At 33.8% G+C, this 24,387-nt stretch overlaps 1 protein-coding gene across 1 annotated transcript; it reads left to right on the plus strand.

Annotated features, from left to right (window-relative positions):
- Window positions 1–21,526: 21,526 nt before the first annotated feature.
- LOC145008325 (uncharacterized) lies at window positions 21,527–23,242 on the plus strand. The gene is made up of 3 exons (XM_078966942.1): window positions 21,527–21,829; window positions 21,916–22,165; window positions 22,249–23,242. The coding sequence occupies exons 1-3, from the start codon at window positions 21,638–21,640 to the stop codon at window positions 23,034–23,036; spliced, it is 1,230 nt and encodes a 409-aa protein (XP_078823068.1). The 5' UTR covers window positions 21,527–21,637; the 3' UTR covers window positions 23,037–23,242.
- Window positions 23,243–24,387: the final 1,145 nt, after the last annotated feature.

The following is a 24,387-nucleotide window of genomic DNA, read 5'->3' on the forward strand; positions in this document are numbered from 1 at the left end:
TTATTATGAGTTTAATCTAGATCATGGAAAAACTATTTGATTATTGTGTTAATTGGAATATTTGATCTTAATGGTTTTTATGAACTCCATAACTTGATCTCAAGTTATGGAAAATGAAAAGTTTTTTTCTTTTAAAAGTTAATTAAGATTAATAGGTTATGAAAAAATGAAAGGTCTTATTTTTAATGTCATCATAAAATAGTTTTATGTCTTCCATAACTTGTCATCAAGTTATAGAATTTGAAAAGTCTTCCATAAAAACCATATTAAACTCATAAGTTATTAAAAACCAAAAGTTTTTCAATTGTTCAAAACTTTCCCTTAAGTTTTGGAATTTGTAAAGTTCTCCCCATTAATACTTTAATTCGAAATTAAACCCTAGAATTTTAAAGTTTAAAATTGTACCCTTATACTATTATATTATTATATGTTTAATATATATATATATATATATATATATATATATATATATATATATATATATATATATATATATAAGAACAAAGTCAGTCTTACCGTTAGTAGGCCTCATTCACGAAGTTGGTCTATAAGGGGAGGGGGTATAAGGTTACTGCCTATAAAATGACAGTTTAATGGGTGTCCACTCTCACCCACCGCTTGCTTGACTGGTGGAGGATCGTTAGCCGAATGGGTAGGACATGACATTAATTCTCCCTTCATTAAAAGTATAATGATAAATATAAAGTAAATTTATGAAATTCCTAATCTTAGTTACTTTGGGAAAATGTGAATTTGGTGCTAACCCATGAAATTGCACTTTGAACCTTGTTAAGTCATTAGTGGAGCGTGTGTGGTTAACCAGAACTGGCAAAGGGTAGCTTGATGTTAATCATAGATCAATGGAGCGTGTTATGTTAATCGGGACATTGATTAGGTGGTTGTAACATTAAGTGTACGAAATTAATTTGCATGGTTATTCACTCCTTGTTTGTGATCCTCATCATCCTAGTCACAAAATTGAAGGGCACAATCGAGATTTAAACATGCCATTGAATAGTTCAATGAATCTCAAAAGATCTAGGAGTTTCAATTCATTTAAAACCTAATGTTAAATTTCGTTTTTCATTGTGGAAATCAGTAAATCGTCATTTACCTACCTTCAAATATTTTGTAGCTTGGATTACGACATCCCTCTTCCAAGTTATAAAATATTGCGTTAGGTCATAGCGTTAATATTTTATATTGGGTGTTATATTAAGGACTTAAATCAACTAAACTTGAATTTCTCCCTCATAGATGTCTAGTTATGACAACTATGGTCTTTCTTATCCTTATGGATAAATCTATCCTAATGAAGATGATATCCTAAATGGCGATCAAGGTGAAAGATTAATCCCTTTGTTGTGCATTAATGGGACTGGAAATCATACTTCACCTCCTCCACCTCCTCCAATTGTTCTCCTTAACCCAAAAGTTCTTGAATAGTTCAAGGTCACTCAATCCCTATTGGCAAGCAGTGTCTATATGTACTCACATCTTGGAGATGAAGTCTCGTATTGATAAGCTGGGAGAGTTGGGTGTCGAAGTCTCAAGGAAGTTGACTGTTGACTGGGTTCTTCAATCATTTTCCAAGTCATATAGTGAGTTCACTAAGTACTGCTATGTGATAGAACATGACATGACCCTTAATGATCTTACCTATTTTCTTGTTACTGCTGAATCATCAATGATTTGGAGCACTGGTAAGGAAAATTTGATTGTAAGATCTACTTCCCAAACTTCCATGGACATTGACTATGGTAACATTAGAAATCCAGAAAAGCTTTATCTTCCCACTGGAAAGGGATCGGTCTTGGTCAAGTCATATGACCCAATGGTAAAGAGAAAGGCTAAGTTTGAGATAGTCCCATGTACCATTCCTAAAGAGTCCATATGTTTCTATTGCCAAAAGGAAGCAACATTGGTTGCGAAGCTGCCCTATTTACCTGAAAGTTCACTAGGATGGTAAAAGTCAATAAATTTGACTATGCTTCAAGTAAAGTCCATTGTCTAACTCTATTAAGTTCCTATTTGGAGATTCTTATTACATAATGTGACTAGGTTGTATTTTGATGTTTTGTAGTACAAAAAAAGAGAGGAAGCTTACAAGAATAGTATGTTAAATCTGATCACGAAGATGGATTTCGATCGCATGGTTCGAAGATCAGAATTTTGAGCTGCTGCTTAAGAGTTATGATAGATTGCTTAGGAATAGATAACAACATAGTTTTCATATGTATTTGCATTGTAAGGATAAGTTTTTTTGCCATTTTAAAATAAAAGAAAATTTTTTGATTTTATTTATTTTAAGTATCCTTACAATGGCATTTGTGAAAATTGTTGTTTACATGTTTCCATTGATAGCAATATTGGAAAATGGATTTGATTCTTTCGTTTGTGGTAGTGTCATAATTTACCAAATAAGGAAAGATTCTCATCAACCAAGTTTCAGTTGGATAGAACTTGGGATCATGCAACTTGTATTGTATGATGAATGAGAATTTTCATCTTTGGGAAATTAAGATTAAATCCTTGTTCACATGTATATGTGAGTCAAGTGAAGGACTAGGAGATCGGGTACACTTGGTTGTGCACTGACCAGGTCCACCACAAAGAATGATAAGGCTATTCGTCTCGATTTACTAAAGTTTAGTAAATATGGTTGTGCTTACAAGTTTAAGTATAATTCTGAAACATTGGAAAAGTTTCAATGTATGGTAGGACGAATGAGAAGAATCAAATTAGGCAGAAAGATAAAATTTTCTACAATCTGAAAAGATATGAGACTACTTCAGTATCATGTTTTATGATCATCTTAATGATTAGGAAAAACCATATCACAATTGATCCTCTAAGGATATCTTAGTGCAATTGTTTGACTAAGAAGAGGAATTGTGAATTGTTGAAATGGTTAAATCAAAAGATGCATCATACTTTATTCCAAAATTGAATCTTAGAGTAATACTCCAAGATCGAGCCTTGAGTAACATAAAGTTAAGAAGGTTTAAAACACTTATCAAATGTAGAGTAAAATGTTTTCTACTCTTGTACATTTGAAATTGGTGAGTTGTGATGTTTTCAATAAAACAAAGACCAACTAAGGCCAATTATGTAAAGTGTTTATCTTGATACAAATCCGCACTAACTCTTGAATATTTGTTTTTTCAAGGAATGGTTCTTGACAAGATAATCTTATATGTCAAGAGGTCAGTGGGAGTCTTAAAGATCTTGAAAAGTTTCAAAAACTAATCAAGGGTATTGTTTATCACTAGCACACGACTTGAGGTTTATAGCCTAGCGTGTTGACATATTCTTGTTTCTGTGCCCATTCTAGTTAAATTTGACTATGCATGTGAGTTCAATGAGTTCTCAATTGTTTGCATAACTACTTGGAAGAAATGGTAGGCCCTTGTGCTGCCAGGTGGCAAGAAGTTAAGATTGAACGAGTTCAGTCAATATGAGTTTGGATTTGTCACTAACATCCTCTTGTGGTTATGTTTTTGACAAATTCACATGGATAGGAACACATACACCATAAAATCTAAGTTTCATAAGGTTTCTCTTCGATTCATGAAAATGATGGTGTGGAAACGCTTTCACTAAGTAGATTTTAAGCAGATAGAAATTGTGATATTTTCATTCTCAAATTCAATTATGATTATGACATCCCTTTTTATAATTCGAATAGTGAGCAATGGCAAAGGTCTAAACATTTGAGACTAGTATTACGACATCCCTTTTCATAGTTCTAAAATTGTTTAGACACACATGTGAGCTATCTAAGGAAATTTGTATGATTTTGGGAAGCTTAGATAAAGTCTTATTGAAGCATCTCGTATCAGAAACCTGAACTTTGGTAATGAAAGTCAATAAAGTATTGATTTCTAGAAGTCCAACTGATTTCTGGATACATGTCAAAGCTAATGGGAACATAAGTGTTATCCTGATAAGAATATAATTATCATGTTAGTGGGAGCATGATTATTATGTTAAGTGTTGAAAGTTAGCAATGTTAATTATAGAAAAAAAAAAGTTTCAATATGCAAAGTTTCAGGGTTTGAAAAGTTGTTTTGCTATAATTAAGGGAGTGAAAATTATACTTCATTACAATTCTAACAGCTTAGATTGAGATTTTAATCAAATTTAGTCAAGTATATATATGAATGTTATGTTGGAATGGTTCAACATAAGGAAATTATATATATGGAAATATTAATTGCGCTCTCAATATTCAATTATGATTATGACATCCCTCTTCATAGTCTGAATTTTGAGAACATGGCTAATAGGAAAAATTATAGCAAAAGACTGGTCTTGGATCATGTCTTTATGTGAGGCATTATGAATCATATCCCATATGTTTCGGGTATAGGATCGATTGCATATGCTATAATATTTCTATGTGTTCAGAATTTTCCAAATGCCTAGGGCATTAAGAGGGAAAAAGGACTAGAACTGTATATGACTAAAATGATTAAGCAATTATGAAGGACAATCTGAGGCTTACCAAAAATTGGTTACTCATGGACAGTTGCAAGTATAGTGTTAATTTTGGAAGGACCATATTGACATATTCTGAAAAGAGGTAACTCTTGTTTAGAAGTGACAGTCAAAATGAGAATATGAAAATGTTTCCATAAGTGGAAGTTACTCTTTAAATCTGTGAAAGATTAGAAAACTTAATGCAAGAAGGATTTTCAAAGGAATGTACTTTGAATGTGAGACTTCGTTTCCATGGAATTGCTCTCCATTGGAATACTTTGTAATGTCTATTGCCAAGTCTTTGTGACTTTTTTGCATAGTCATTACAAGAGGATCATTGCATATAAGATTAGAATCTAACAGATTGGCAAAGAATCTTTTTCCCTCTTGGCAAAGAATTTTGTGCATAGTCATAAGGATTTGGAATTGTGAAATGATCATCATTAAAATGTCTTCAGTTGATCTATTCCATAAAGAAAGGACCATAGGTAAACATAATGTGAATTCTTGTAGCATGGGACAACTAGTGTTTTAGTTCAAGTACTAAGTTGATTATTTGAAACATTATACAACGAATAATGAGTGATCAATATGGCTCAAAAGTTTTGGGGCCATATAGGATTAGTATTATTCTTGTGATTCACTTTGCAAATTTTGACTTCCTGAATAACTAGGTTATTCAAACCGTCCACAGTCGATCATACTTTGGAAGTAGGTATTGAGGCAAGACTTTCATGAATGGGTCTGTAGTATGTCTATATGTTTTTGACATAACTGTAATATTCATGAGTGCCCCTGGAATAAGATTCGAGTATTAGATCAAAACTCACGCTCATTTGAATCACTTCATGGGTTTTATCACGAGTGATTATGTAACGATAATATCTTATATTCTTCAAACGGAGACATGTGAGTTGTAGTTGCAAGTCGGTTGCACAATGACATATGTAAACACACCAGTAACTTGGATGTTATAAAACACATCGTTGTGTGTAATTTGATGAGTGAGTACAAGTGAGCATTTGGGTCAAAGTTTATATGTTCCTTTTATCTCATGTGGATAAAAGTGTATATGTGGGCCCTCGATGATTTAGTGATGACAAACCTAAGTGCTCTGTCAGGCCTAGACTGGTTTGATTTGTTCAATAAGTCAGTCATCATGAATCAGAAATCAGGAAACAACAGATGGACAGAGAGAATGATTATAATACATGCCTCAGTCCATATGATATTCCCCATTTATTCTATGGTGCGTGTTTCAGGATACGTATGCATACGTATGATAGCAGTCATCGTGTGTTGTTCGCTGGAGAGCAAGGGAGCTACCATGGCAGCCAATCATGGTGGTTGTCGACGTTCAAGCTTCTGCTACTGTCATCGTGCGCCACCAAGGGATGGCTGACTTCGTTTTACAACAGAAAGCGTAGGTGTGTGTGTCTTTTGCAGTTATGTGGTTTTGGGTGTCGTTTAGCCGAGATTTTCGAAGAACATCCACTGCCACCATCGTGAGGTGGTGGCTGCCGCCAAGCACCGCCGCTGGCCACCATGGTGTGGCTATGTGTATGTGTTAGTTAGTGTATGTGTCTATGTTTATGTTTGGATTAAACATTGTAATTGTAATTAGCTTTGGTTAATAATAAAAATAATAATAACCACCACCGTAAGGTGGTGGCCGCCACCGTGAGCCGCCATCAACCACCACTACCCGAGGTGGTAGTGGGTAGTGCCCCGCTAGCAAACCTTAATGGGCTTAGAGATTGGTTTTAGGCCTATTGGGCCATGTTTGGGTGGAAACCCCTAATTATGAGTATTGGGCCTTAGACTTATTGGGCCCACTTGTGGGCCATTGCGTTTGGATTGTGAATTAAGCCCAAATTATTACATGCCATGTATCTAGTAGAGTAAATGAATTAATGGATCAAGTCCTTAATGGGCTAATTGAGAAAATCCTAATATTTGAGAATTTATCAGGACACACATGAGAATTATTTAATAAGTGAAATATTAAATAATAATCATTGGCAGAAATTAATCTAAGCAATAATGGACTTAATGGATTAAGTCCTTAGTGGGTTAAGCCCCTAATGGGGTAAGTGAGAAACACTTAACCCTAATAGTCATTTTATGAGAAACCCTAATTTCACATGGGTATATTATTCGGCCTTAACGATTGGGTTATTAATGGGCGGCCATCCAAGAATAATCAAATGGACTAGGGTAATTAATTGGGCTTTAGGGTAAGGCCCAAATGGAAGATTGGGCCCAATTTGGAAAATTAGGCCATAGTTTGGGCCTAGAGGGTTGTATGATATTGGGCCCTTAGAATGGGACATGTTGGTCTGGACTGGAAAATTGGGCCTTAAGGGAAGCTCATGTAGAGGTTTGGGCCCAATTTGGAAAATTGGGCCATATGTTGGGCTTTGATCTCTAGTTGACTTTGGGCCTATGGATTGGACCTTGGGCTTGGGTAAGCTAATCTTGGGGTAATGTAGTAATTATGTAAAGTATGTAATTATAGTTATGTAGTGGAACCCAATTATTAATTGGGTATTATTTTGATGTTGACAGATCGGGAATCTGTCATCTAGCAGCTGGGGTCGAGTTTGCAGGACTTCAGCAGTATGGGATTCAGTTTGCGGGACTTCAGTAATGTGATGTGAGTTTTCCTTCCAGTAGGAATGGGTCTACGGACACAATGCCGATCCATTTAGTTAGCAATAGTTTCGGACCTCAGTCCGATGCAGTAGTTAGATTGCTTGATGTCTTTGTGATTCAAGCATGTTTTGTGTTATGTGTTCCGAACCCTGGTCCATTGCAGTATGCAGTGTATGTGTTCATGCTAGTTTATATGTTTATGCTATGTTATTATTCAGTTAGTTCCGGAATTCGATCCGATGCAGTTAGTTCTGGACTTCGGTCCGATGCAGGGGACAAGGTCCCAGTTAGTTCCGGAATTCGGTCCAATGCAGTCAGTTTCAGGCTTCGGTCTGATGCAGTTGCCGGACTTCAGTCTGATGCAGTGGGCAAGGCCCAATATGTGATTTATATGTTATTGTATGGTATGTGGTAGTTTGGGGGAGCTCACTAAGTTTCGTGCTTACAGTTTTTAGTTTTGGTTTCAAGTACTTCCGCTAGCAAAGAGAAGAGCTCAGGATGATGGCATCGCACACACCACAGCTTCAGTTTTATCCTGGGAATTTATTTCAGATATTGTTATGATTGATACAGCTTTGTTTTGATACAGTTACTATGACATTTGAGTTACTCATTCCATGGTTTTATTATATATGATACTCGATGATTCGATGTTTAGTAATATTAAAACAAAATTTTTTGGGTTGTATTACAATATTAGATTTAATGATGCTACTGGTGCAGGCGTGATCATTTGCTTATATGTAGATGACATGTTGATTTTTGGTACTGACCAAGATCAAATAGATGAAACAAATCAATTGTTATCATCTAAATTCTCCATGAAAGATTTAGTAGAGGTTGATGTAATTCTTGGTATAAGAATTAAGAGGGTGAATAAGGGTTTTGTAATAAATCAAAGTTATTATGTTAAGAAAATTCTCAAAAGGTTAAAATTTAGTGATTGTTCTCCTATGAGAACTCATATGGATTCAAGTGTGAAACTAATGCCTAACAATGGATTTCCTATTTCACAAGTAGAATATTCAAAGGCTATTGGTAGCTCGATGTATGCATTGACAAGTAATAGGCCTGATATTGCTTATACAATGGGAAAGTTGAGCAAGTGCACTAGCAATAATAGTGATCAACATTGGAAAGCGGTCAATAGAGTGTTTAAGTATCTCAAAGGAACCATGGATTATGGGTTGAGTTATTTGGTAAGTCCTTCGGTATTTGAAGGTCATTCGGATACAATTTGGATAACCAAAATGGAGAACCATTCATCAACAACTGGTTGGGTGTTCTTGCTTGGGGGATGTGCCATTTCCTAGGTTTCCAAGAAATAATATTCCATTACAAACTTGACAATGGAAACTGAGTTTGTTGTGTTAGCTGCTACTGGTAAAGAAGCATAATGGCTAAGAAATTTTGTCTATGAGATTCCTTTGTGGTCAAAGTCTATAGACTCTTAGGTGCTAGACATAGTATGGTATGATTTCGGTAGAGTTTTTGAAATCGCAACAAAATTTGGCAAATCAGTTGACTGAAGGTCTACCAAGAGACTTAGTGCACAAGTCTGTTATAGGGATGGGATTAAATTCTATTTAATTTTGTAATGGTGAGACAATCAATTCCCGTCCAATATGACATTAGGAGTTGAATTTAATGTGGAAAGCTCACACTTATAGATTGGAAGACATGAAGTATATATCCCATGTATGTGTTCAGTTCTGCAATTTGACTAGGTTAAAGTTTGACTTCTTAATAATTCATTTGATACAATGTATGTGTGGATACATGAATTAAAGGAATTACCTACATGATTCTAAAGTGTAGCCGCGTTTCAAGAAGTTGGGGGCATGGACTTGATACAATCATGAGAGGATTAAGACACATGACTTTATAATAGTGTCAAGTTGTATTTTGCTAGAAAGTTCAATAAACTAGTATGTATTTTACTTTCAGGTATTCAGTTGAGTTGAAGGGTTCAATTCTTAGAACACACTTATTCTCGAGTATTTGAATCGTTTGACACTAAATAGGAATTCAATTGTTTTGACATCTTCATTTATGTATTAGTGGTTTCTTTAGATAATTTTATGTTAGTTCATGGTTACACTTAAATGGGAGAGGATTGTTGGTGATTTTAGTGTCACCTGGTATTTTACGTAATTGGGACTAACATGTGAGCTAAGCGACTTACCATTTGTACTTTATATTATATGTTGAATGCTGAGGGCATGTATATATAATATCGAGGTGTGGGTCAAGGGGGTCACGCCCCCCTTACATAGTCCTAGGGGCAGAGCCCTTGGTTCCTCTTTTAAGGCATAAAGATAACCTTTTCTCTAATCATACTATGTCTAACACCTAGGTGTCTAATCATAACCATTGATTATGCCATTAATTTAGAGATTTACATAACTAACTTAGAAGATTAACCCTAATCTGTCAAGTATAAATACGACTCCTCTTTTGATCAATAAAGAGAACCTTTTCTTCAGCTCTTCTCTTCTAAAGGAATAATCAAAATTCTCTAGCGAACTGGTTTGTGTTTTTTGTGCCTAGATACAAAATTGTCCTTTTGGATTATCCTAGATTGGATTTCCTGTAACCCAAGCATAAGGTGAAATATCAGTTTAGAGAGTGAACTTACACGATCCATTTGGAATCCGGTTCTCCACCATCACCATACTCAAATATCTTCCAACAAAAAATAATTTCTTTTTTATTATTTGTTTGGAATAATTTGAAGTTTGTTTGTTTGTTTGAAGGATTTAAGGTTTTTTTCATCAGGGGTCTGACAAGAACGTATAAAATTGAAGCCTAGGGTTCTTGCAATCTCTGATAAACTTTATCTTAGTATCTCTATTTCTTTTCCTTTATTTTTACTTTTTATTTCAATCCTGTTTTTGACAATGTGGTGTTAGTCCTATATTATGGTTTTTATTAGTTCAATTAGTGATTTACATTAAGAACAGTGTCATTGAAGTTGCTAATGTTTAGATCACATCAAGAGTCGCAGAATCTGATCAATACAAGGGGGCTGGAGAAAAAATGGCATCGTTTATGTTGCAAACAAAATTATAGATACCTAAGGTTCTATGATTAAGAGCCAATCCTCGTTAAGAGACAATTTACTCATACAATTTCATGTATCTACTACTTATTTAGTTCCCTGAAAATTGCAAATTCATTACACATTTGTCGAATTTCATGTTTACATCTTACTGATGTTGTTCATTATAAGTTGAATAACTGTATACTCAGGAATTTTTACTAAGTATTTTTTTATGGAATGAAATGATAGGAGAAAAATTCGTGTACAAAGAAGGTCTTCACAAGTCTGAAGTCCTTTAGTTATAGAAGATTGCTCCATTATCTAACAGAGTTAGGGACAAATCGTACACAGCAACTCAATTGATTCTATTCATTTTTATACATACCCACCTCATGGATTACACCTCTAGCTTCTGCTAATTCTTGATTTTTGTTGATAGATTATCCAAATTTTGAGATAGTTGAGGCGACCTTACCTAAAGTTCAGAAATCAAGTAACATGATTCCCAGTAAAGACCATGAAACTGATGCAGTACCTACTAATAACAAATCAGGATGGTCTGATGTGATTCAGAAGACGCTTTTAATGACACATTGGAGGACTAGTTACAGATGACACCACCAAATTCAAACATCTATTGTAAATCCAATCTTGATTAAAAAAAAAAAAAAAAAAAAAAGCCAGAAGTGCTTCTAAAGGCAACAGATACTGACACTGTAAAAACTTTCAGTAATGAAAAGAATTATTCTATCTCATCATCTAATCTGGTAATCTTCAGCATTCTTTATTCTAAAATGGAAAGTTTCACTCTCATTATCAAGAAATTTGATGTGGATTTTTTATTTTTTATTAAGTACTTAAATCATGTTCCAGGATAAAGATGTTGCAAACTCCAACATCCTTTAGTGTTTAGCCACAGAAGATTGCTTCCATTCTTGATAAGTGTCTTAGGGAATGATTCATGTAATACTTGGTTTGTTTCATTTTTTTTACAAAATCTTTGTTATCCAGGTTGCTAATTTAGCTTTAACTTTTCTTTGGGCTTTCTGAATAGGCACTTCAAAAAGCAACAAACTTTCAAAACATGAGAACACTTCAGAGCAAAATGAAAAAATACCAACACCATCTTTGATTAACGAGAGTATTATTGTGGATGAATCTAAAACCACTTCAGACGAGAAATCAAATTCTACTTCTACTTCGACTCTAATTGAAAAATCATTTGAAAGCACAAAAATATTTTCTTAAGTATCAAAATAACAATCTTGTGGATACTAATCGACCAAATGCAAAGTAGACTGAGTCAACTTCACATTTAGAGCTCAAGTTGACAGTTAAATGAAACTGGAATAGGAATTACCTATTAAAGATTTGAAATTAGTTGAAGTAACATCTAATCTAGAAATCATGCCAAGTGTTGATACAAATGGCAATCAGAAGCTAGTTAATAGAAGCACATATGAATCACCACTAAATTCTCCCTTAATTAATGGGTATACAAATGACAATGAGAACTTATATATGTTAATTTCTTTGTTGTTAAAGAGTTATTTCCACTATATAACTTTTTCTTTACTTGTTCAACTTTTTGTTGAAGTACTAGGATCCATATTAGTATAGAATGTGTCTGGTAACAAAAGAATAAAATGGAATGAATGTCATTGACAACAGAGCTTCTTGAAAGATTATATAAGGTGCAAAAGGCTGAACATTCTAGCTTCTATGAGAGCACAAATGTTGGAAATTAGGTTATCTTTCTTTTCTACTCATTAACTGTATTAGGTATTCAATAATACAATTTACCACAAATGTGCATCACTAAGTAAAGTAGCGGGTTACATTAATTAATAAATCAATTGTTTTATTGTTAAGGATGGGAGTGTGAATGCATTGTATGCTACATACATTTTGTGAGATGACTTTCTCATTTCCAATTGAACTTTTGACCATTTTGCCATTGTCGTTGTCGTTGCTTGGTGGTAGCTACTGTTATGTTCCATGTAAATGAAATATATGAATGTTACAAATATTAATACTCTCTAATAACATTCATTAAGGAAAAAAATTAATAATAACTATATTGTTTGTTTTGTATATTTATTTATATGCATATATTCACTAGGTCTTCAATTTGGAATCCCACAGTTAAAGAAGCAAAGGTATTGGGTAATTGGAAATGCCCCAACTCACAAATATGCAATACTTAGGTAGTGAACCATTAGAATTGACCAATATTATGGTGATCATATTTCCTATTTTTGATTCACTTTTTTTTTAAGTTGACTTTAACAGAAGAACTAGCTTTTAAAAACAATGGAATATATATATATATATATATATATATATATATATATATATATATATATATATATATATATATATATAGGTTTAGAATATTGTGTTCTAACTAATTATTGTATGGATGTAGTAATGATTGTGGACCAATAAATTTAACTACTTTAAGAAAGTCATTTATCCATATTATTAAATTAAAAAAATCAAATAATACCATTTAATTAAGGGAACTGATTTGTACACAACATTTTTTCTCCGCACACAACAATTTGTGCTTTAAAGTGTTGTATTGTACAACTCTATAATGCATAAATTGTTGTGTACGGCAAAAAATTGTTGTGTACGAATCACTTCCCTTTAATTAAAAGAATGGTAAAATTTTACATTTTCCATTACTTTCAAATTAGGAAACACAAATTTAAAAAATAAATTTTTGGATTTTAAGGGATTTGTTATTATTTTAATTTTGAATTCTTATTTTTTTAATTAACTCAATTTTAATTTTTTTCAGAATGCATATTCTGGCATAACATAACTTCTAACAAAATTGAATTCTGACAGAATACATATTATGATTGAATGAACATAATGAAGAGCATTATTAAAAAATAATCATCTATTATTAACAATATTCGAGAAACTAATGTCCAAAAATAAACGAATAAAACAAATTTATAGTCACGTTCTATAGAAATATAATGTCATTCTTGGAATATTTATCACATTCTACAAGCATACAATGTTTTATAGGAAGTCATTCTGAAAGAATCTTCATTCCATAAGGTAATGAGTGTGTTCTGTGATCCAAATGCTGACACGTAATGGGGGATCCTCCTTAGAATGAAGAAAATATGTAAACACGTGCTTCATTTATCTAGAAGATTGTGTTTATAAACGCTATATGCTGCCATTTTCAAAGAGCTTTGATCTTTTATTGCAATATAACCTTAGAGTTAGATTTAACCTCCGTCCTGATGCTTCTTATTCTGTTATCATGAAGTGCTTGACCTTGACCATCAATGTTTTTAGATCTTGGGATTGACTTGTTCCATGGGAATCTAGTTGTGTATCTTAATTTAATTACAGGAGGCCACACCACGTTATAATTCAAGAAGTTTCTCAAAAAAGCATATAGCCTGAGGTGAAAATCGCAACAGAGATATACAAGCTGACCTTGCTTCTTGTTTTTTAAAATGAACTCAAGAATGTTTGAAAATAAATATACAATGTTTGGAATGATGGAAGAGATTAGGTTACAAGTGGTGTTATTCACAAAGACGAAAGAGATTATTTTCTTACCTCAAGGTCGAAACTTGTACATGTTGTACCTTACGCATTGATAGGGTTGCAAGATAAGGCAGCCAAATATGTTTATTCCCCTGAAATCACCACCATTTATGCTCCCCTATGATGGATTAATGCAATGTTGGAGGCACAATTGACCGTGAAAGAAGTAGTATGTTGTCGACTAGGGTTATCCAATGACCGACGTACTTGTCTGATGTCCCACCAGTTGATCGTCGTCGAAGCAATAGACAATATCTAGCACACCCTAAAACAAAAAATCCATATGCGGAGTCTTGAACAAAGAGACAAAGCACAAAGAGATAGAGCGTCAACAGGGAAGATGCGTATTTGTCAAATGGGGGTGGAAAAGATGAGGATAGCCAATGATTTTAAGATTGATAAGTAGGGTTTGAGAGAAAATAAGGTAACTGTCCATAATTATAGGGCATAAATATTTGATTCAATTAATTAAATTATTATTTATAATTTAAGATTACTAAAATACCTTTATTAGGTTTTTTAAATGATTGACTCATAATCATTCCTACATCCACAAATAAATAGTTAGAATACATGAACTTACCTCTCTCTCTACACACACACACACACACACACACACATATATATATATATATATATATATATATATATATATATATATATATATATATATATATATATATATAAAAGTCGGCTACAACTAGAATATGGATTCACTAGGATAACATATTTGAGGGTTGTGCATTAAATTTTTAATAAGCATAAATGCAAAAATTATCAATGTACTTCCATTGATTTGTATATTATAACATTGGAACAATAATTACTATTTTTCAAAAGTTAAATTATTGTGTTCACATAAAGTGTATCATTTGAAAATTTCCAAATTTTAATTCCATTTAAACTTCTGCTATTTTAATTTATTTCTTTTCTTGCCTTCTCCATTATATGGGAAAAAAGCAAAACGTTTTTTTGTGAAGAATGAGTTGGTGGCCAGATGATTGGCCCTTACAGTTTCTCTTCACACAAGAGGTTATCAACTTATCATAAGGTATTCATTATATTCACTAAATTTGACATTCATGATTGGATGACATGAGGTTAAGTTGAAAGTTATATTTATTTAATATTGTAAATACCATAGGATGTTTAAGTCCGTAAAGTGTTGATATATATATATATATATATATATATATATATATATATATATATATATATATATATATATATATATATATATATATATATATATATATATATATATATATATATATATATATATATTTATTTGATGTGTGGACGCGCAAAACGGCGACGATAAATAACTTTTCTGACGAATAGTTTTCTTACGGGAAAATAATTATAAGATTTTATTATTAGTTACTATGTAAAAAAATTATTAGTTTTGAATAAAATATTTATGTTTAAACCTTATATTTATATTGTATATTTATACAGTTTATGTAAAGTAAATTAATACCGATGTATATTTTTTAACAGTAAAAAATTAATATTGATGTTTAGTTTCAGAAATTTAAATTAATTTATATACATGAATTTAATATTTTAATATTATAATTTTGCTCCAAGTTAAATTTCTTAATAACTTTCTGTAATTCAAATTTTCAAATTTTTGGCAAGTATTAATGATATTTATGCATAATTGTAGGGGTGGCAATCCTTGTCCCAACCCGTAACCCGAAACTGACCCAACACGAAAATAAATGGGTTTGGGTTGAGATTTTTGACCCGTCAACTCGTTTATTTCACGGGTTGGGTTGGGTTACATGTTTGGGTTCATGGATCAACCCGCCAACCCGATTATATATATATATATATATATATATATATATATATATATATATATATATATATATATATATATATATATATATATATATATAGACACACACATTATGTTTAAAAAATATATTTAATTGAATATTTGATTATCGTTTAATCGTTTTCCGAATTCCAAAATATCTTTGATTCAACTTAGCGTCCCCTAGCCCCCTAAGAAGCCCCTAATAAAAAGAAAATCTAGTCTTCAGTCTCCAAACTCACAACTCCGTGTCTTAAGTCTCTGTCGATTGAGGCATCGAGTCATCGACTATCGCAATGTCGCATGCACACCGCTCGTCTTCTCGTCCACTGGCTGTCACACACCATTCGTCGTCATCACTCCTGTTTATGACTTTATATTTATGAATTTATGTTGAATATTTAAGACTTTATGACTTTCATTTTATTTGTATTTTTAATTTCATTTGAAAATATGTTGCTTATTAAATGGGTTATACGGGTTGGCTCCGACCCACGAACCCATATACTTATACGGGTTATATGGGTTGGGTTGGGTTGATGTTTTCAACCCGTCAACCCGTGACCCACCAACCCATATATTATATGGGTTGTGTTGAGTCAATGTATTCTGACCTGCCAACCCGCCAACCTGTGACCCGCCAACCCGAACCCAACTCAATTGTCAGGCCTAAATAATAGATTTGTACAAAAAGTTTGTTTGTTTATATATATATATATATATATATATATATATATATATATACATACATATATATATATATATATATGTATGTATATATATATATAGACACATACACACACACACCATTAGCCATTTTCCTATGGTTCGTCCATTTCCTGACGATTCAGCCGTTTTACTATGGTTCGGCCATTTTCGATTTGCTCATTCCCAAGGCGAAAGTACACCAATGACCTCAACCTTCTTATTGCCAACTCATCGCCAGTTGTTGAGCTTCTTCTCCAAGAAAATGTACATCCAACTATGTATAAATAGACCTATCAACACACACAATAAGTAAGTTCTCTTTCTCTCTCTCTCTCTATATATATATATATATATATATATATGTATACATACATAATCGGGTTCTTTCCACTCGAAGGACCTGACCTCATTTTGTATCGACACTAACTTGCTCGTCGGAGGCCACTCCCAGGACGCAAGTCCTGGGGTGACTCTAACGATCATCGTTTATGAGTGTAACATGAATCAAATTGGTGCTCGCTAACGCATCATAGCACATATCCAAGATCTCGACTCGATCAGCCTCATGACGAATTTCGTGATGGGTTTTATACAAACAATCTTATGTATGCATGCAACCCTAGATTTGGATCTGTCTTCACTATTAGATACACAACATTATGAACACATAATAAAACCCTAATGATGATTGCTAATTTCAAAATTAACCAAGAAGGTTAGATTACATACCTCTTGTTGTTATATTGTAATAACAACTTGAATCTTCAAACCTAAGTCTTGAAAGCAAGCACCACAAGTGTAGTGCCTCTAATGGCTCACAAACACCACAAGCAATTGGAGAAGATATATAGAGAGAGGAGAGGTATAAAAATTCGTCCCTAATAAGCCTTGGAAAGGTATGGACGAAATCATGAGCCAAAGGGGTGTTTATATAGGTGTAGAGATAGGGTTTCAGTCGTTATCCTTATCTAGTTGCTTGCCCACCAAGCAAACCATAAGATAAGCCTTGAATCCTTATCATGGATGAATTCTAAGGCCTTATCACCTTAAATTCGTCCAACCTATCCTTAGGATAATCCTTACCCTATTTTGTAGCTATCACATAATTACAATTCAGCCCCTCTAGTTTAATTAATTACATTTGATCACAAAATTAATTCTTAATTAATTATTGATCAATATTAATTAAACAAATATGATTTCTCCTTTAATATATTATTCTTATAACATATTAATAAATCATAATAACCTCTTTCTCTATTATTTCTCCAATCAAGTTGCTTTGGTGAAGGCAACCTAAAAGGACCATGCACAATTGGATCAAGTATTTACCAAATATGGTTACCGGCTTAGACACTAATCCAACATTTCGGGTTACATCATAAAGTCATGTTGTAATTTTTGATGCGTCATATTCCATATTTTAATGTTTAGTATCTGGAATGAAGTCAACAAGCTTTAGGTATCAAATTCTTTGACTTTGATTTTCTTACAAAATATGCTTCTAATTTTGAGTTGTTGGGATTAGTATCGGTTTGATTTGCAAGTACTTGGTTCTGCTACATTGTTCCTTTCACATATTTATGCCTTAGATTGTGAAATTAACCTTAAGATGATTCAATTCCATTACTTCAATGAAACTTCAAAGGAAGCAATCCACATATCTGAAACATCTTCACCATGAGAAAAAACTTTGCCCTATTCATTATTACTTATTGATTTGTTATGATGGAATCCATTCACTATTTGTGTTTGTGTGCTTGTATGTGACTGTATTTAACTTTTTCCATTCTAACTTGGATCTAGTGCTTATGAATTTTTTTAACCTAGATGAAGCATCCGTTGATAGGAATAGCCAAAGCCGAAGTGGGAGTACAACTGGAGTTACAGCTGCACACTTATCTTAAGCGGAAGCTATAGTTGCAGACCCATGAAATCAACTTCCTCAACAAAAAAGTCAAACCATTGGTAAACGAAATTAAAAAAAATATATATTCAACGGATCCAAAAAATACTTTTGCTTTAATATCCTCACCAACTCATTACACCGAATTACACCGAATTTGTATATTCTTGGTTGTGTTTCGTTGTTGCTCTAGTAGTGCATTGCTTTTCTGATGCTTAGAGTTGGATACTCCGTTTGTGTGGTTCATAATTTTGATTCAAATTTTGGTGGCACATAATCGATTAGAATATTTTTTTGATTAAAAATTTAGTGTTGTCTTCTGATACAACGCTATGATTCTACAAGGTTATATACTTATATGTCATGCATGGTAGTCACTGTTAATAATCAAATTATAAAACTTAGTTCGTATTTGATCATATATATAAACTATTATTTTTTTCTTTTTAGCATAATATTAGTTGAAATCTCAATTTTCTAAGGTTTAAATTAAAAAATTTAAATTCCAGGTAAAATTTTAAAGTACCCGACGTAACCCGATACCGAATAACCGAATTGTAATTCAGATCGGTTATTGGTTAAACATTCGGCTACAAAAAAATAACTTGAACTAGAAAGGTTACCCCCGCTACGCGGGAGCCAAAAGTTTTCAATGTTGTTTCCGAATCCATAAATATGACAGACGTAGAAACTTCAAGAATGAAAAGACCGGGTTTTGCCCCGAACCGTTTTTTTCATGTTTTTATGAAAAAAGTAAAAGTTTTGACTACAATGATCAGAAATGTCAAAACGGATAAAGAATTAAAGAGGTAGGAATTAGCAAATTTTTAGAAAATAGATCAAAGTTGTCAAACCGTTAAAGTTTTGTGGTCAAACTTTAAATATTAAAAGGTTCCTAAAAAATATAAAAATATTGCTTTGCAAGGATCAAAAATGTCAAAATTAGTAAAAAAATAAGACAAAATTGCAAAAATGGTCCCTGTGGTTTGCATTTTTTCAGGAAAAAAGTCCAAACCACGAGTTTTTTGGTTTTGTGGTCCTTTTGGACTGGTTTGTTTGTGAGAATGGTCCCTATACTTAACACCCGTTAAAAAAAATCCGTTAACCCCCTCATGTGCCTTGCACGTGAGGGTATTTTTGTCTTTTTACTTACAGTGTCAACACTTCCTTCTACCTTTTATCCCTCATTTACAATCCCAAACACCCGTCAACTCCCCACCTCCCTCCTTCTTCCTTCTGCTCCATTAAACCTGCAAAAAAAAAAGTTGTTATCGAAAGAACCTAATCGAAGCAAAAGGAGACAAGGTCATACTTTAAAGTCGAAATGGTGTACGTAATGTGGCAGATCAGACCAAAAAATGAAGTTGTCGACGTATCATCCTTATATGGTAAGTTGCTCTGTTTTCTTAAACATTCCTATTTTTCATTTTACCCTTGATTTATACTAAAATCCGCCAAATTTTGACTTTGTTATCATGTATAATTTTGACTTGTAGCGGGTGCACCCACATGGTTTAGTATTAAGCTTCATCATGGTGGGAAGTTTACTAAGTTACCTGACATAAAGTATACTGGAGGTGAAGTGCGTTATGTTGATTATGTGGACATAGATGAGTTTTCTGTACATGAACTTGATGCCATAATGCTTGACCTAGGTTACCCAGACCCACGGATGATTGAATTGAGTGTTGAATCCCCAGTGATATACTACCATTTCAGGATACCCAATGGTGACTTTCAATTTGGTCTTAGAGCTTTAGGGAATAATCAGGATGTTATCAATCTTTCTAAATTTATTCAAAATAACAAGTTGATTGAAGTGTACACAGAACATGGGAAGACAAATCTACTCACATACTTCATGTCTCCAAATGCAAAGGGTAAAGTTGTCATTGAGGAATTACCAGAAAATGATGATCAAGGGGCTAAATATGAGGCTGAAGTTCATGTAGAATCTCCATTAAGAAATATGAACCATGTCAATGATGAACCAATTGGTGAGTACATGTCTTTGATTCTTTTTGGGAGTAAAACTGATGCATTCTCTCCAGAGTATAGAAGGGGTAGAGTTGGGAATTCAAAAAGAGAGGAAGGTTCTTGTAGCAAGAGGCTTAATTTAGAGGATATTGATGATTTAAAAGAGAAGGAAAACACTAATGAGGGTGTTAAGGAGGTTCATGAGGTTGCAACTGTTGTTGAAGGATGCTACAATCCATTTACTTCAAATATTGCTAATGTAGGGGATGAGATGATTGGGGTTCATGATAATGACCATATTGATGGGTGCTACAACACCCCACCCATTAATGATGATGAACAATATAATGAACTTTTTGACAACCTTATGGAAAATTTAAATGGAAGTGATGAGTATGTTGAAGAGTATGAAGGGGATGTTGAATCTGAAGAGAGTGATGAAGAGTATGAAAAGGATGAAGGTGATGATCATGATGGGAAACAATCAGAAAATGAAGATAAAGTGGATGACATAATGGATGAGGAGAACAATATAGAAGATGTTGATGTGGACATGGCAGACTTCTTTCTAAATGTTGAAAGTGATGTTGAAGGAGCATGTATTAATGATGGTCATGAACCTGAAGATATGGAAGTGATCAACAATGAGGAGTTCGAATCATTGGATGAAGGATCAAACCAAGACAGAGAAAGAAGAGCTCTCATAAGAAATTTGGGAAAAGAAAAAAGGTGCAACCTTGGGTCAGTACATATACAGTCATTCTCAGTGGGGCAAAAGTTTAAAAGTAAAAAAGAATTAAAGGAGTTAATTGATGTGCACGCACTAGAAACAAGAAGGAATCTATTCTTTAAAAAAAATGACAGTCAAAGGCTTAGGGCACAGTGCAGAGGAGTTGTACCTGTCATCAATAAAGGTCAAGTGGGGACTAAACCTACCACTTCAAAAAGCAAGGGCAAAGAAGTAAAGACACAAAAAGAAACATGTGGTTGGTATATACATGCATCTAGGTCAAACCCCGAATCTGATTGGTTTATAAGGACCTTAAACCAAACTCATACATGCTTACAAACAAGAAAACTCAGAGCTTGTACTGCTTCTTTAATCTGCAAGAAAATCATAGATCAAGTTGAGGCAGATCCGAAGATTCCTTTGAAAGCCATACAAGATCACTTTCAAAAGACCTACCAGGTGGGTATTTCAATGGATAAGGTTTTTAGGGCAAAAGATATGGCAAGAAAGCATGTAACTGGGGACTACACAAAACAGTTTGAATTGTTGAGGGACTATGCTCTTGAACTTCAAGCTACAAACCCAGACACAACAGTCAAAATAGATGTGTGTCCTAATGGCAACCCTGCATCCCCAACAAGGCAGTTTAGAAGGATTTATGTATGCTTGGGTCCACTGAAAAAAGGTTTCAAAGCATGTCTTAGAGACTTAGTAGGTTTGGATGGTGCCTTCATGAAAGGCCCATTCCCTGGTCAGGTTCTTACAGCAGTTGGTCTAGATTCCAACAATGGAATTTATCCCTTAGCCTATGCAATTGTTGAGTCTGAAAACACGGCTAGCTGGAAGTGGTTTTTAGAAAACCTTGGGGATGACTTGGAGCTTGGGAGCAACTCAAACTATACTTTCATAAGTGACAGGCAAAAGGTAAATTAAAACTCATCAATTGATCATTTAGATTGTGTTTTTTTACCAAGAAATTAATTCTAATTATTGTATGTTGAGTCATGTAGGGATTACAAATTGCAGTTGATCAATTGTTTCCCAATGCTGAGCATAGGTATTGTATTACACATATTCATGACAATATGAGAAAGAAGTGGGGGCAAACTGAGTACAGGGACCATTTATGGAGGTGTGCATCAGCAACCACCATTCCTGAGTTTGAACATTTGATGAAAGAGTTTAGTGAGTATGATAAGGAGGCATGTCAATGGTTGAAGAAAATTCCTCCTATACATTGGGCAAGGAGTCATTTCTCAGGTAATTGTATATGTTTGCATATGGTAAAGATTATGTGTTTCAGTTATTTATCAACATTAATTGTATGTTATTGTAATGTGAAGGAAGAGCTGTTTCTGATGTGTTGATTTCAAACATGTGTGAAGTGTTTAATGGGAAGATAGAGAAAGGCAGGGACAAACCTGTAATTTCATGTTTAGAGTTCATTAGGGAGTATCTAATGAAGAGGATATGCAATGTCATGAAGGCAATGAAGAAGGCTAAAGGTCCACTAACACCTACAGCAACAGACATCCTAGATGCAAGGAAAAAAGGTGCTTCACAATATATTGCTAGGTGGAATGGGGCAAACAAGTATCAAGTCACTGCAGCATTGCAAGATCAACATGTGGTGGATGTTAGGAACCAAACCTGTACTTGCAGAAAGTGGGAATTAATGGGAATACCTTGCAGGCATGCAATTGCAACTCTGAATGAAATGAGCAAAGACCCTGAGGCTGAGCTTGACATTTACAAGTGGGTACACAAGGTGTATTGGCTAGAGACATGGCAAAAAGCTTATTCATTTAAGGTGGAACCAATTAAAGGGAGACCCATGTGGCCTAAAAGTAATTGTCCAACAAAGCTAATCCCTCCTCCACATCACACTCAGGTGGGAAGGCCTAAGAAAAAAAGAAGACAAAGTGAGGGTGAAAGGTTAAGCAAAAGGCAGAAGGCAAGTGAAGGTGATGGAGTCAATGAGATGCAAGGAGAAAATTCCCAAGGGCCAAGAAATGATGGAGTGCAGAAGCTATCAAGGAAACATGTTAGTGTTACTTGTAGCAAATGCAAGAATAAAGGACACAACTCTAGGACCTGTAAAGGGCAAGGAGGGAATCAATCTAAGAAGTGATTGTGGTTATTTGTTGTGGTGCAATGACTATTTAGTTTCTTGTTGTTAAAAACTGTTTGTTTTTGAAAACTTTAGTTATGGTTTGATGATGTGGTTATGTATGGTGCACAGACACTTGTATGCTTAACTTGGTAATGGTTTTTGGTTCCACTCATGTGGTTAATGGAATGTTCATTTTGGTAAATTTATGACATGTATTTTGGTAATGTACTTTTGTTACATTTTGGTTCTATTTATGTGCTTATATCTGACAACTGATACACATTTTGAACACAACTGATACACATTTTGGAATTCATTACAAACATGATGAAGTCAAATTACAACAAAATTATACCATTTTTACCCTGCATCACTTGATCAACAAAAATCCCCACATTTGCCTAACCCTATCCCTTACATAGACCAAGTACTAAAGATAACAATCACAAACATAAACCAACTTGCACATAAATACATCTTCAGCTTGAAACCTTCATCCTTCAATGCATCACACCTTGCCTCCAACATGTTGTTCCTGCTCAAAAGTCCATTGCACTGTTCCTGTAACATGTTGATACTTCTTACCAGCCCATTACATCTTTCCTCCAATGTATTTATGTTTCTTAGAAGACCAGGTATGATGGTTTTACTCCTAGCACAAATAGGTGGGTCAACCCACCCGATAAACCCACAAACAGAATCCTTAGTAGGGCAAGCATAAAACCTCCTGCCGGGATTCAGTGGTGTCCAAGACGTTTTCACCAAAGCAAGCTTTCCACAAAAACAAACCACCATTGTTCGATTGCAAGTCAGGAAAGGAGAAATGGAAGATAATAGTCGTTGGGGAAGAACAGTTAAGAACGTTGGGGAAGAAGATTTGTTGGGGAAGAAGCTGGGAAAAGAAAACGATATATAAAGGATGTTTTATTTTTCCATATGCAAAAATGGTCCCTATAAGTAAAAGGACAGAAATACCCTCACGTGCAAGGCACATGAGGGGGTTAACGGATTTTTTTTAACGGGTGTTAAGTATAGGGACCATTCTCACAAACAAACCAGTCCAAAAGGACCACAAAACCAAAAAACTCGTGGTTTGGACTTTTTTCCTGAAAAAATGCAAACCACAGGGACCATTTTTGCAATTTTGTCAAAAAATAAAAAGCAAAGTGCAGGGACCAATTTTGTTAAAAAGAATATAAAAGACATACAAACGGTTAATACCCTTAATAAAATATATATTGACAAAAAAAACTGGGAAGTAGAAGGACCGAAATTTTTAATATGTATATAAATAGAAGGGTCCAAATCGACCAAAAAGATTCTTGTTTTAATATATATATATATATATATATATATATATATATATATA

The sequence above is a fragment of the Lactuca saligna genome, chromosome 8, assembly GCF_052625555.1.
Source record: "Lactuca saligna cultivar CGN05327 chromosome 8, ASM5262555v1, whole genome shotgun sequence".
NCBI classification, from domain to species: domain Eukaryota; kingdom Viridiplantae; phylum Streptophyta; class Magnoliopsida; order Asterales; family Asteraceae; genus Lactuca; species Lactuca saligna.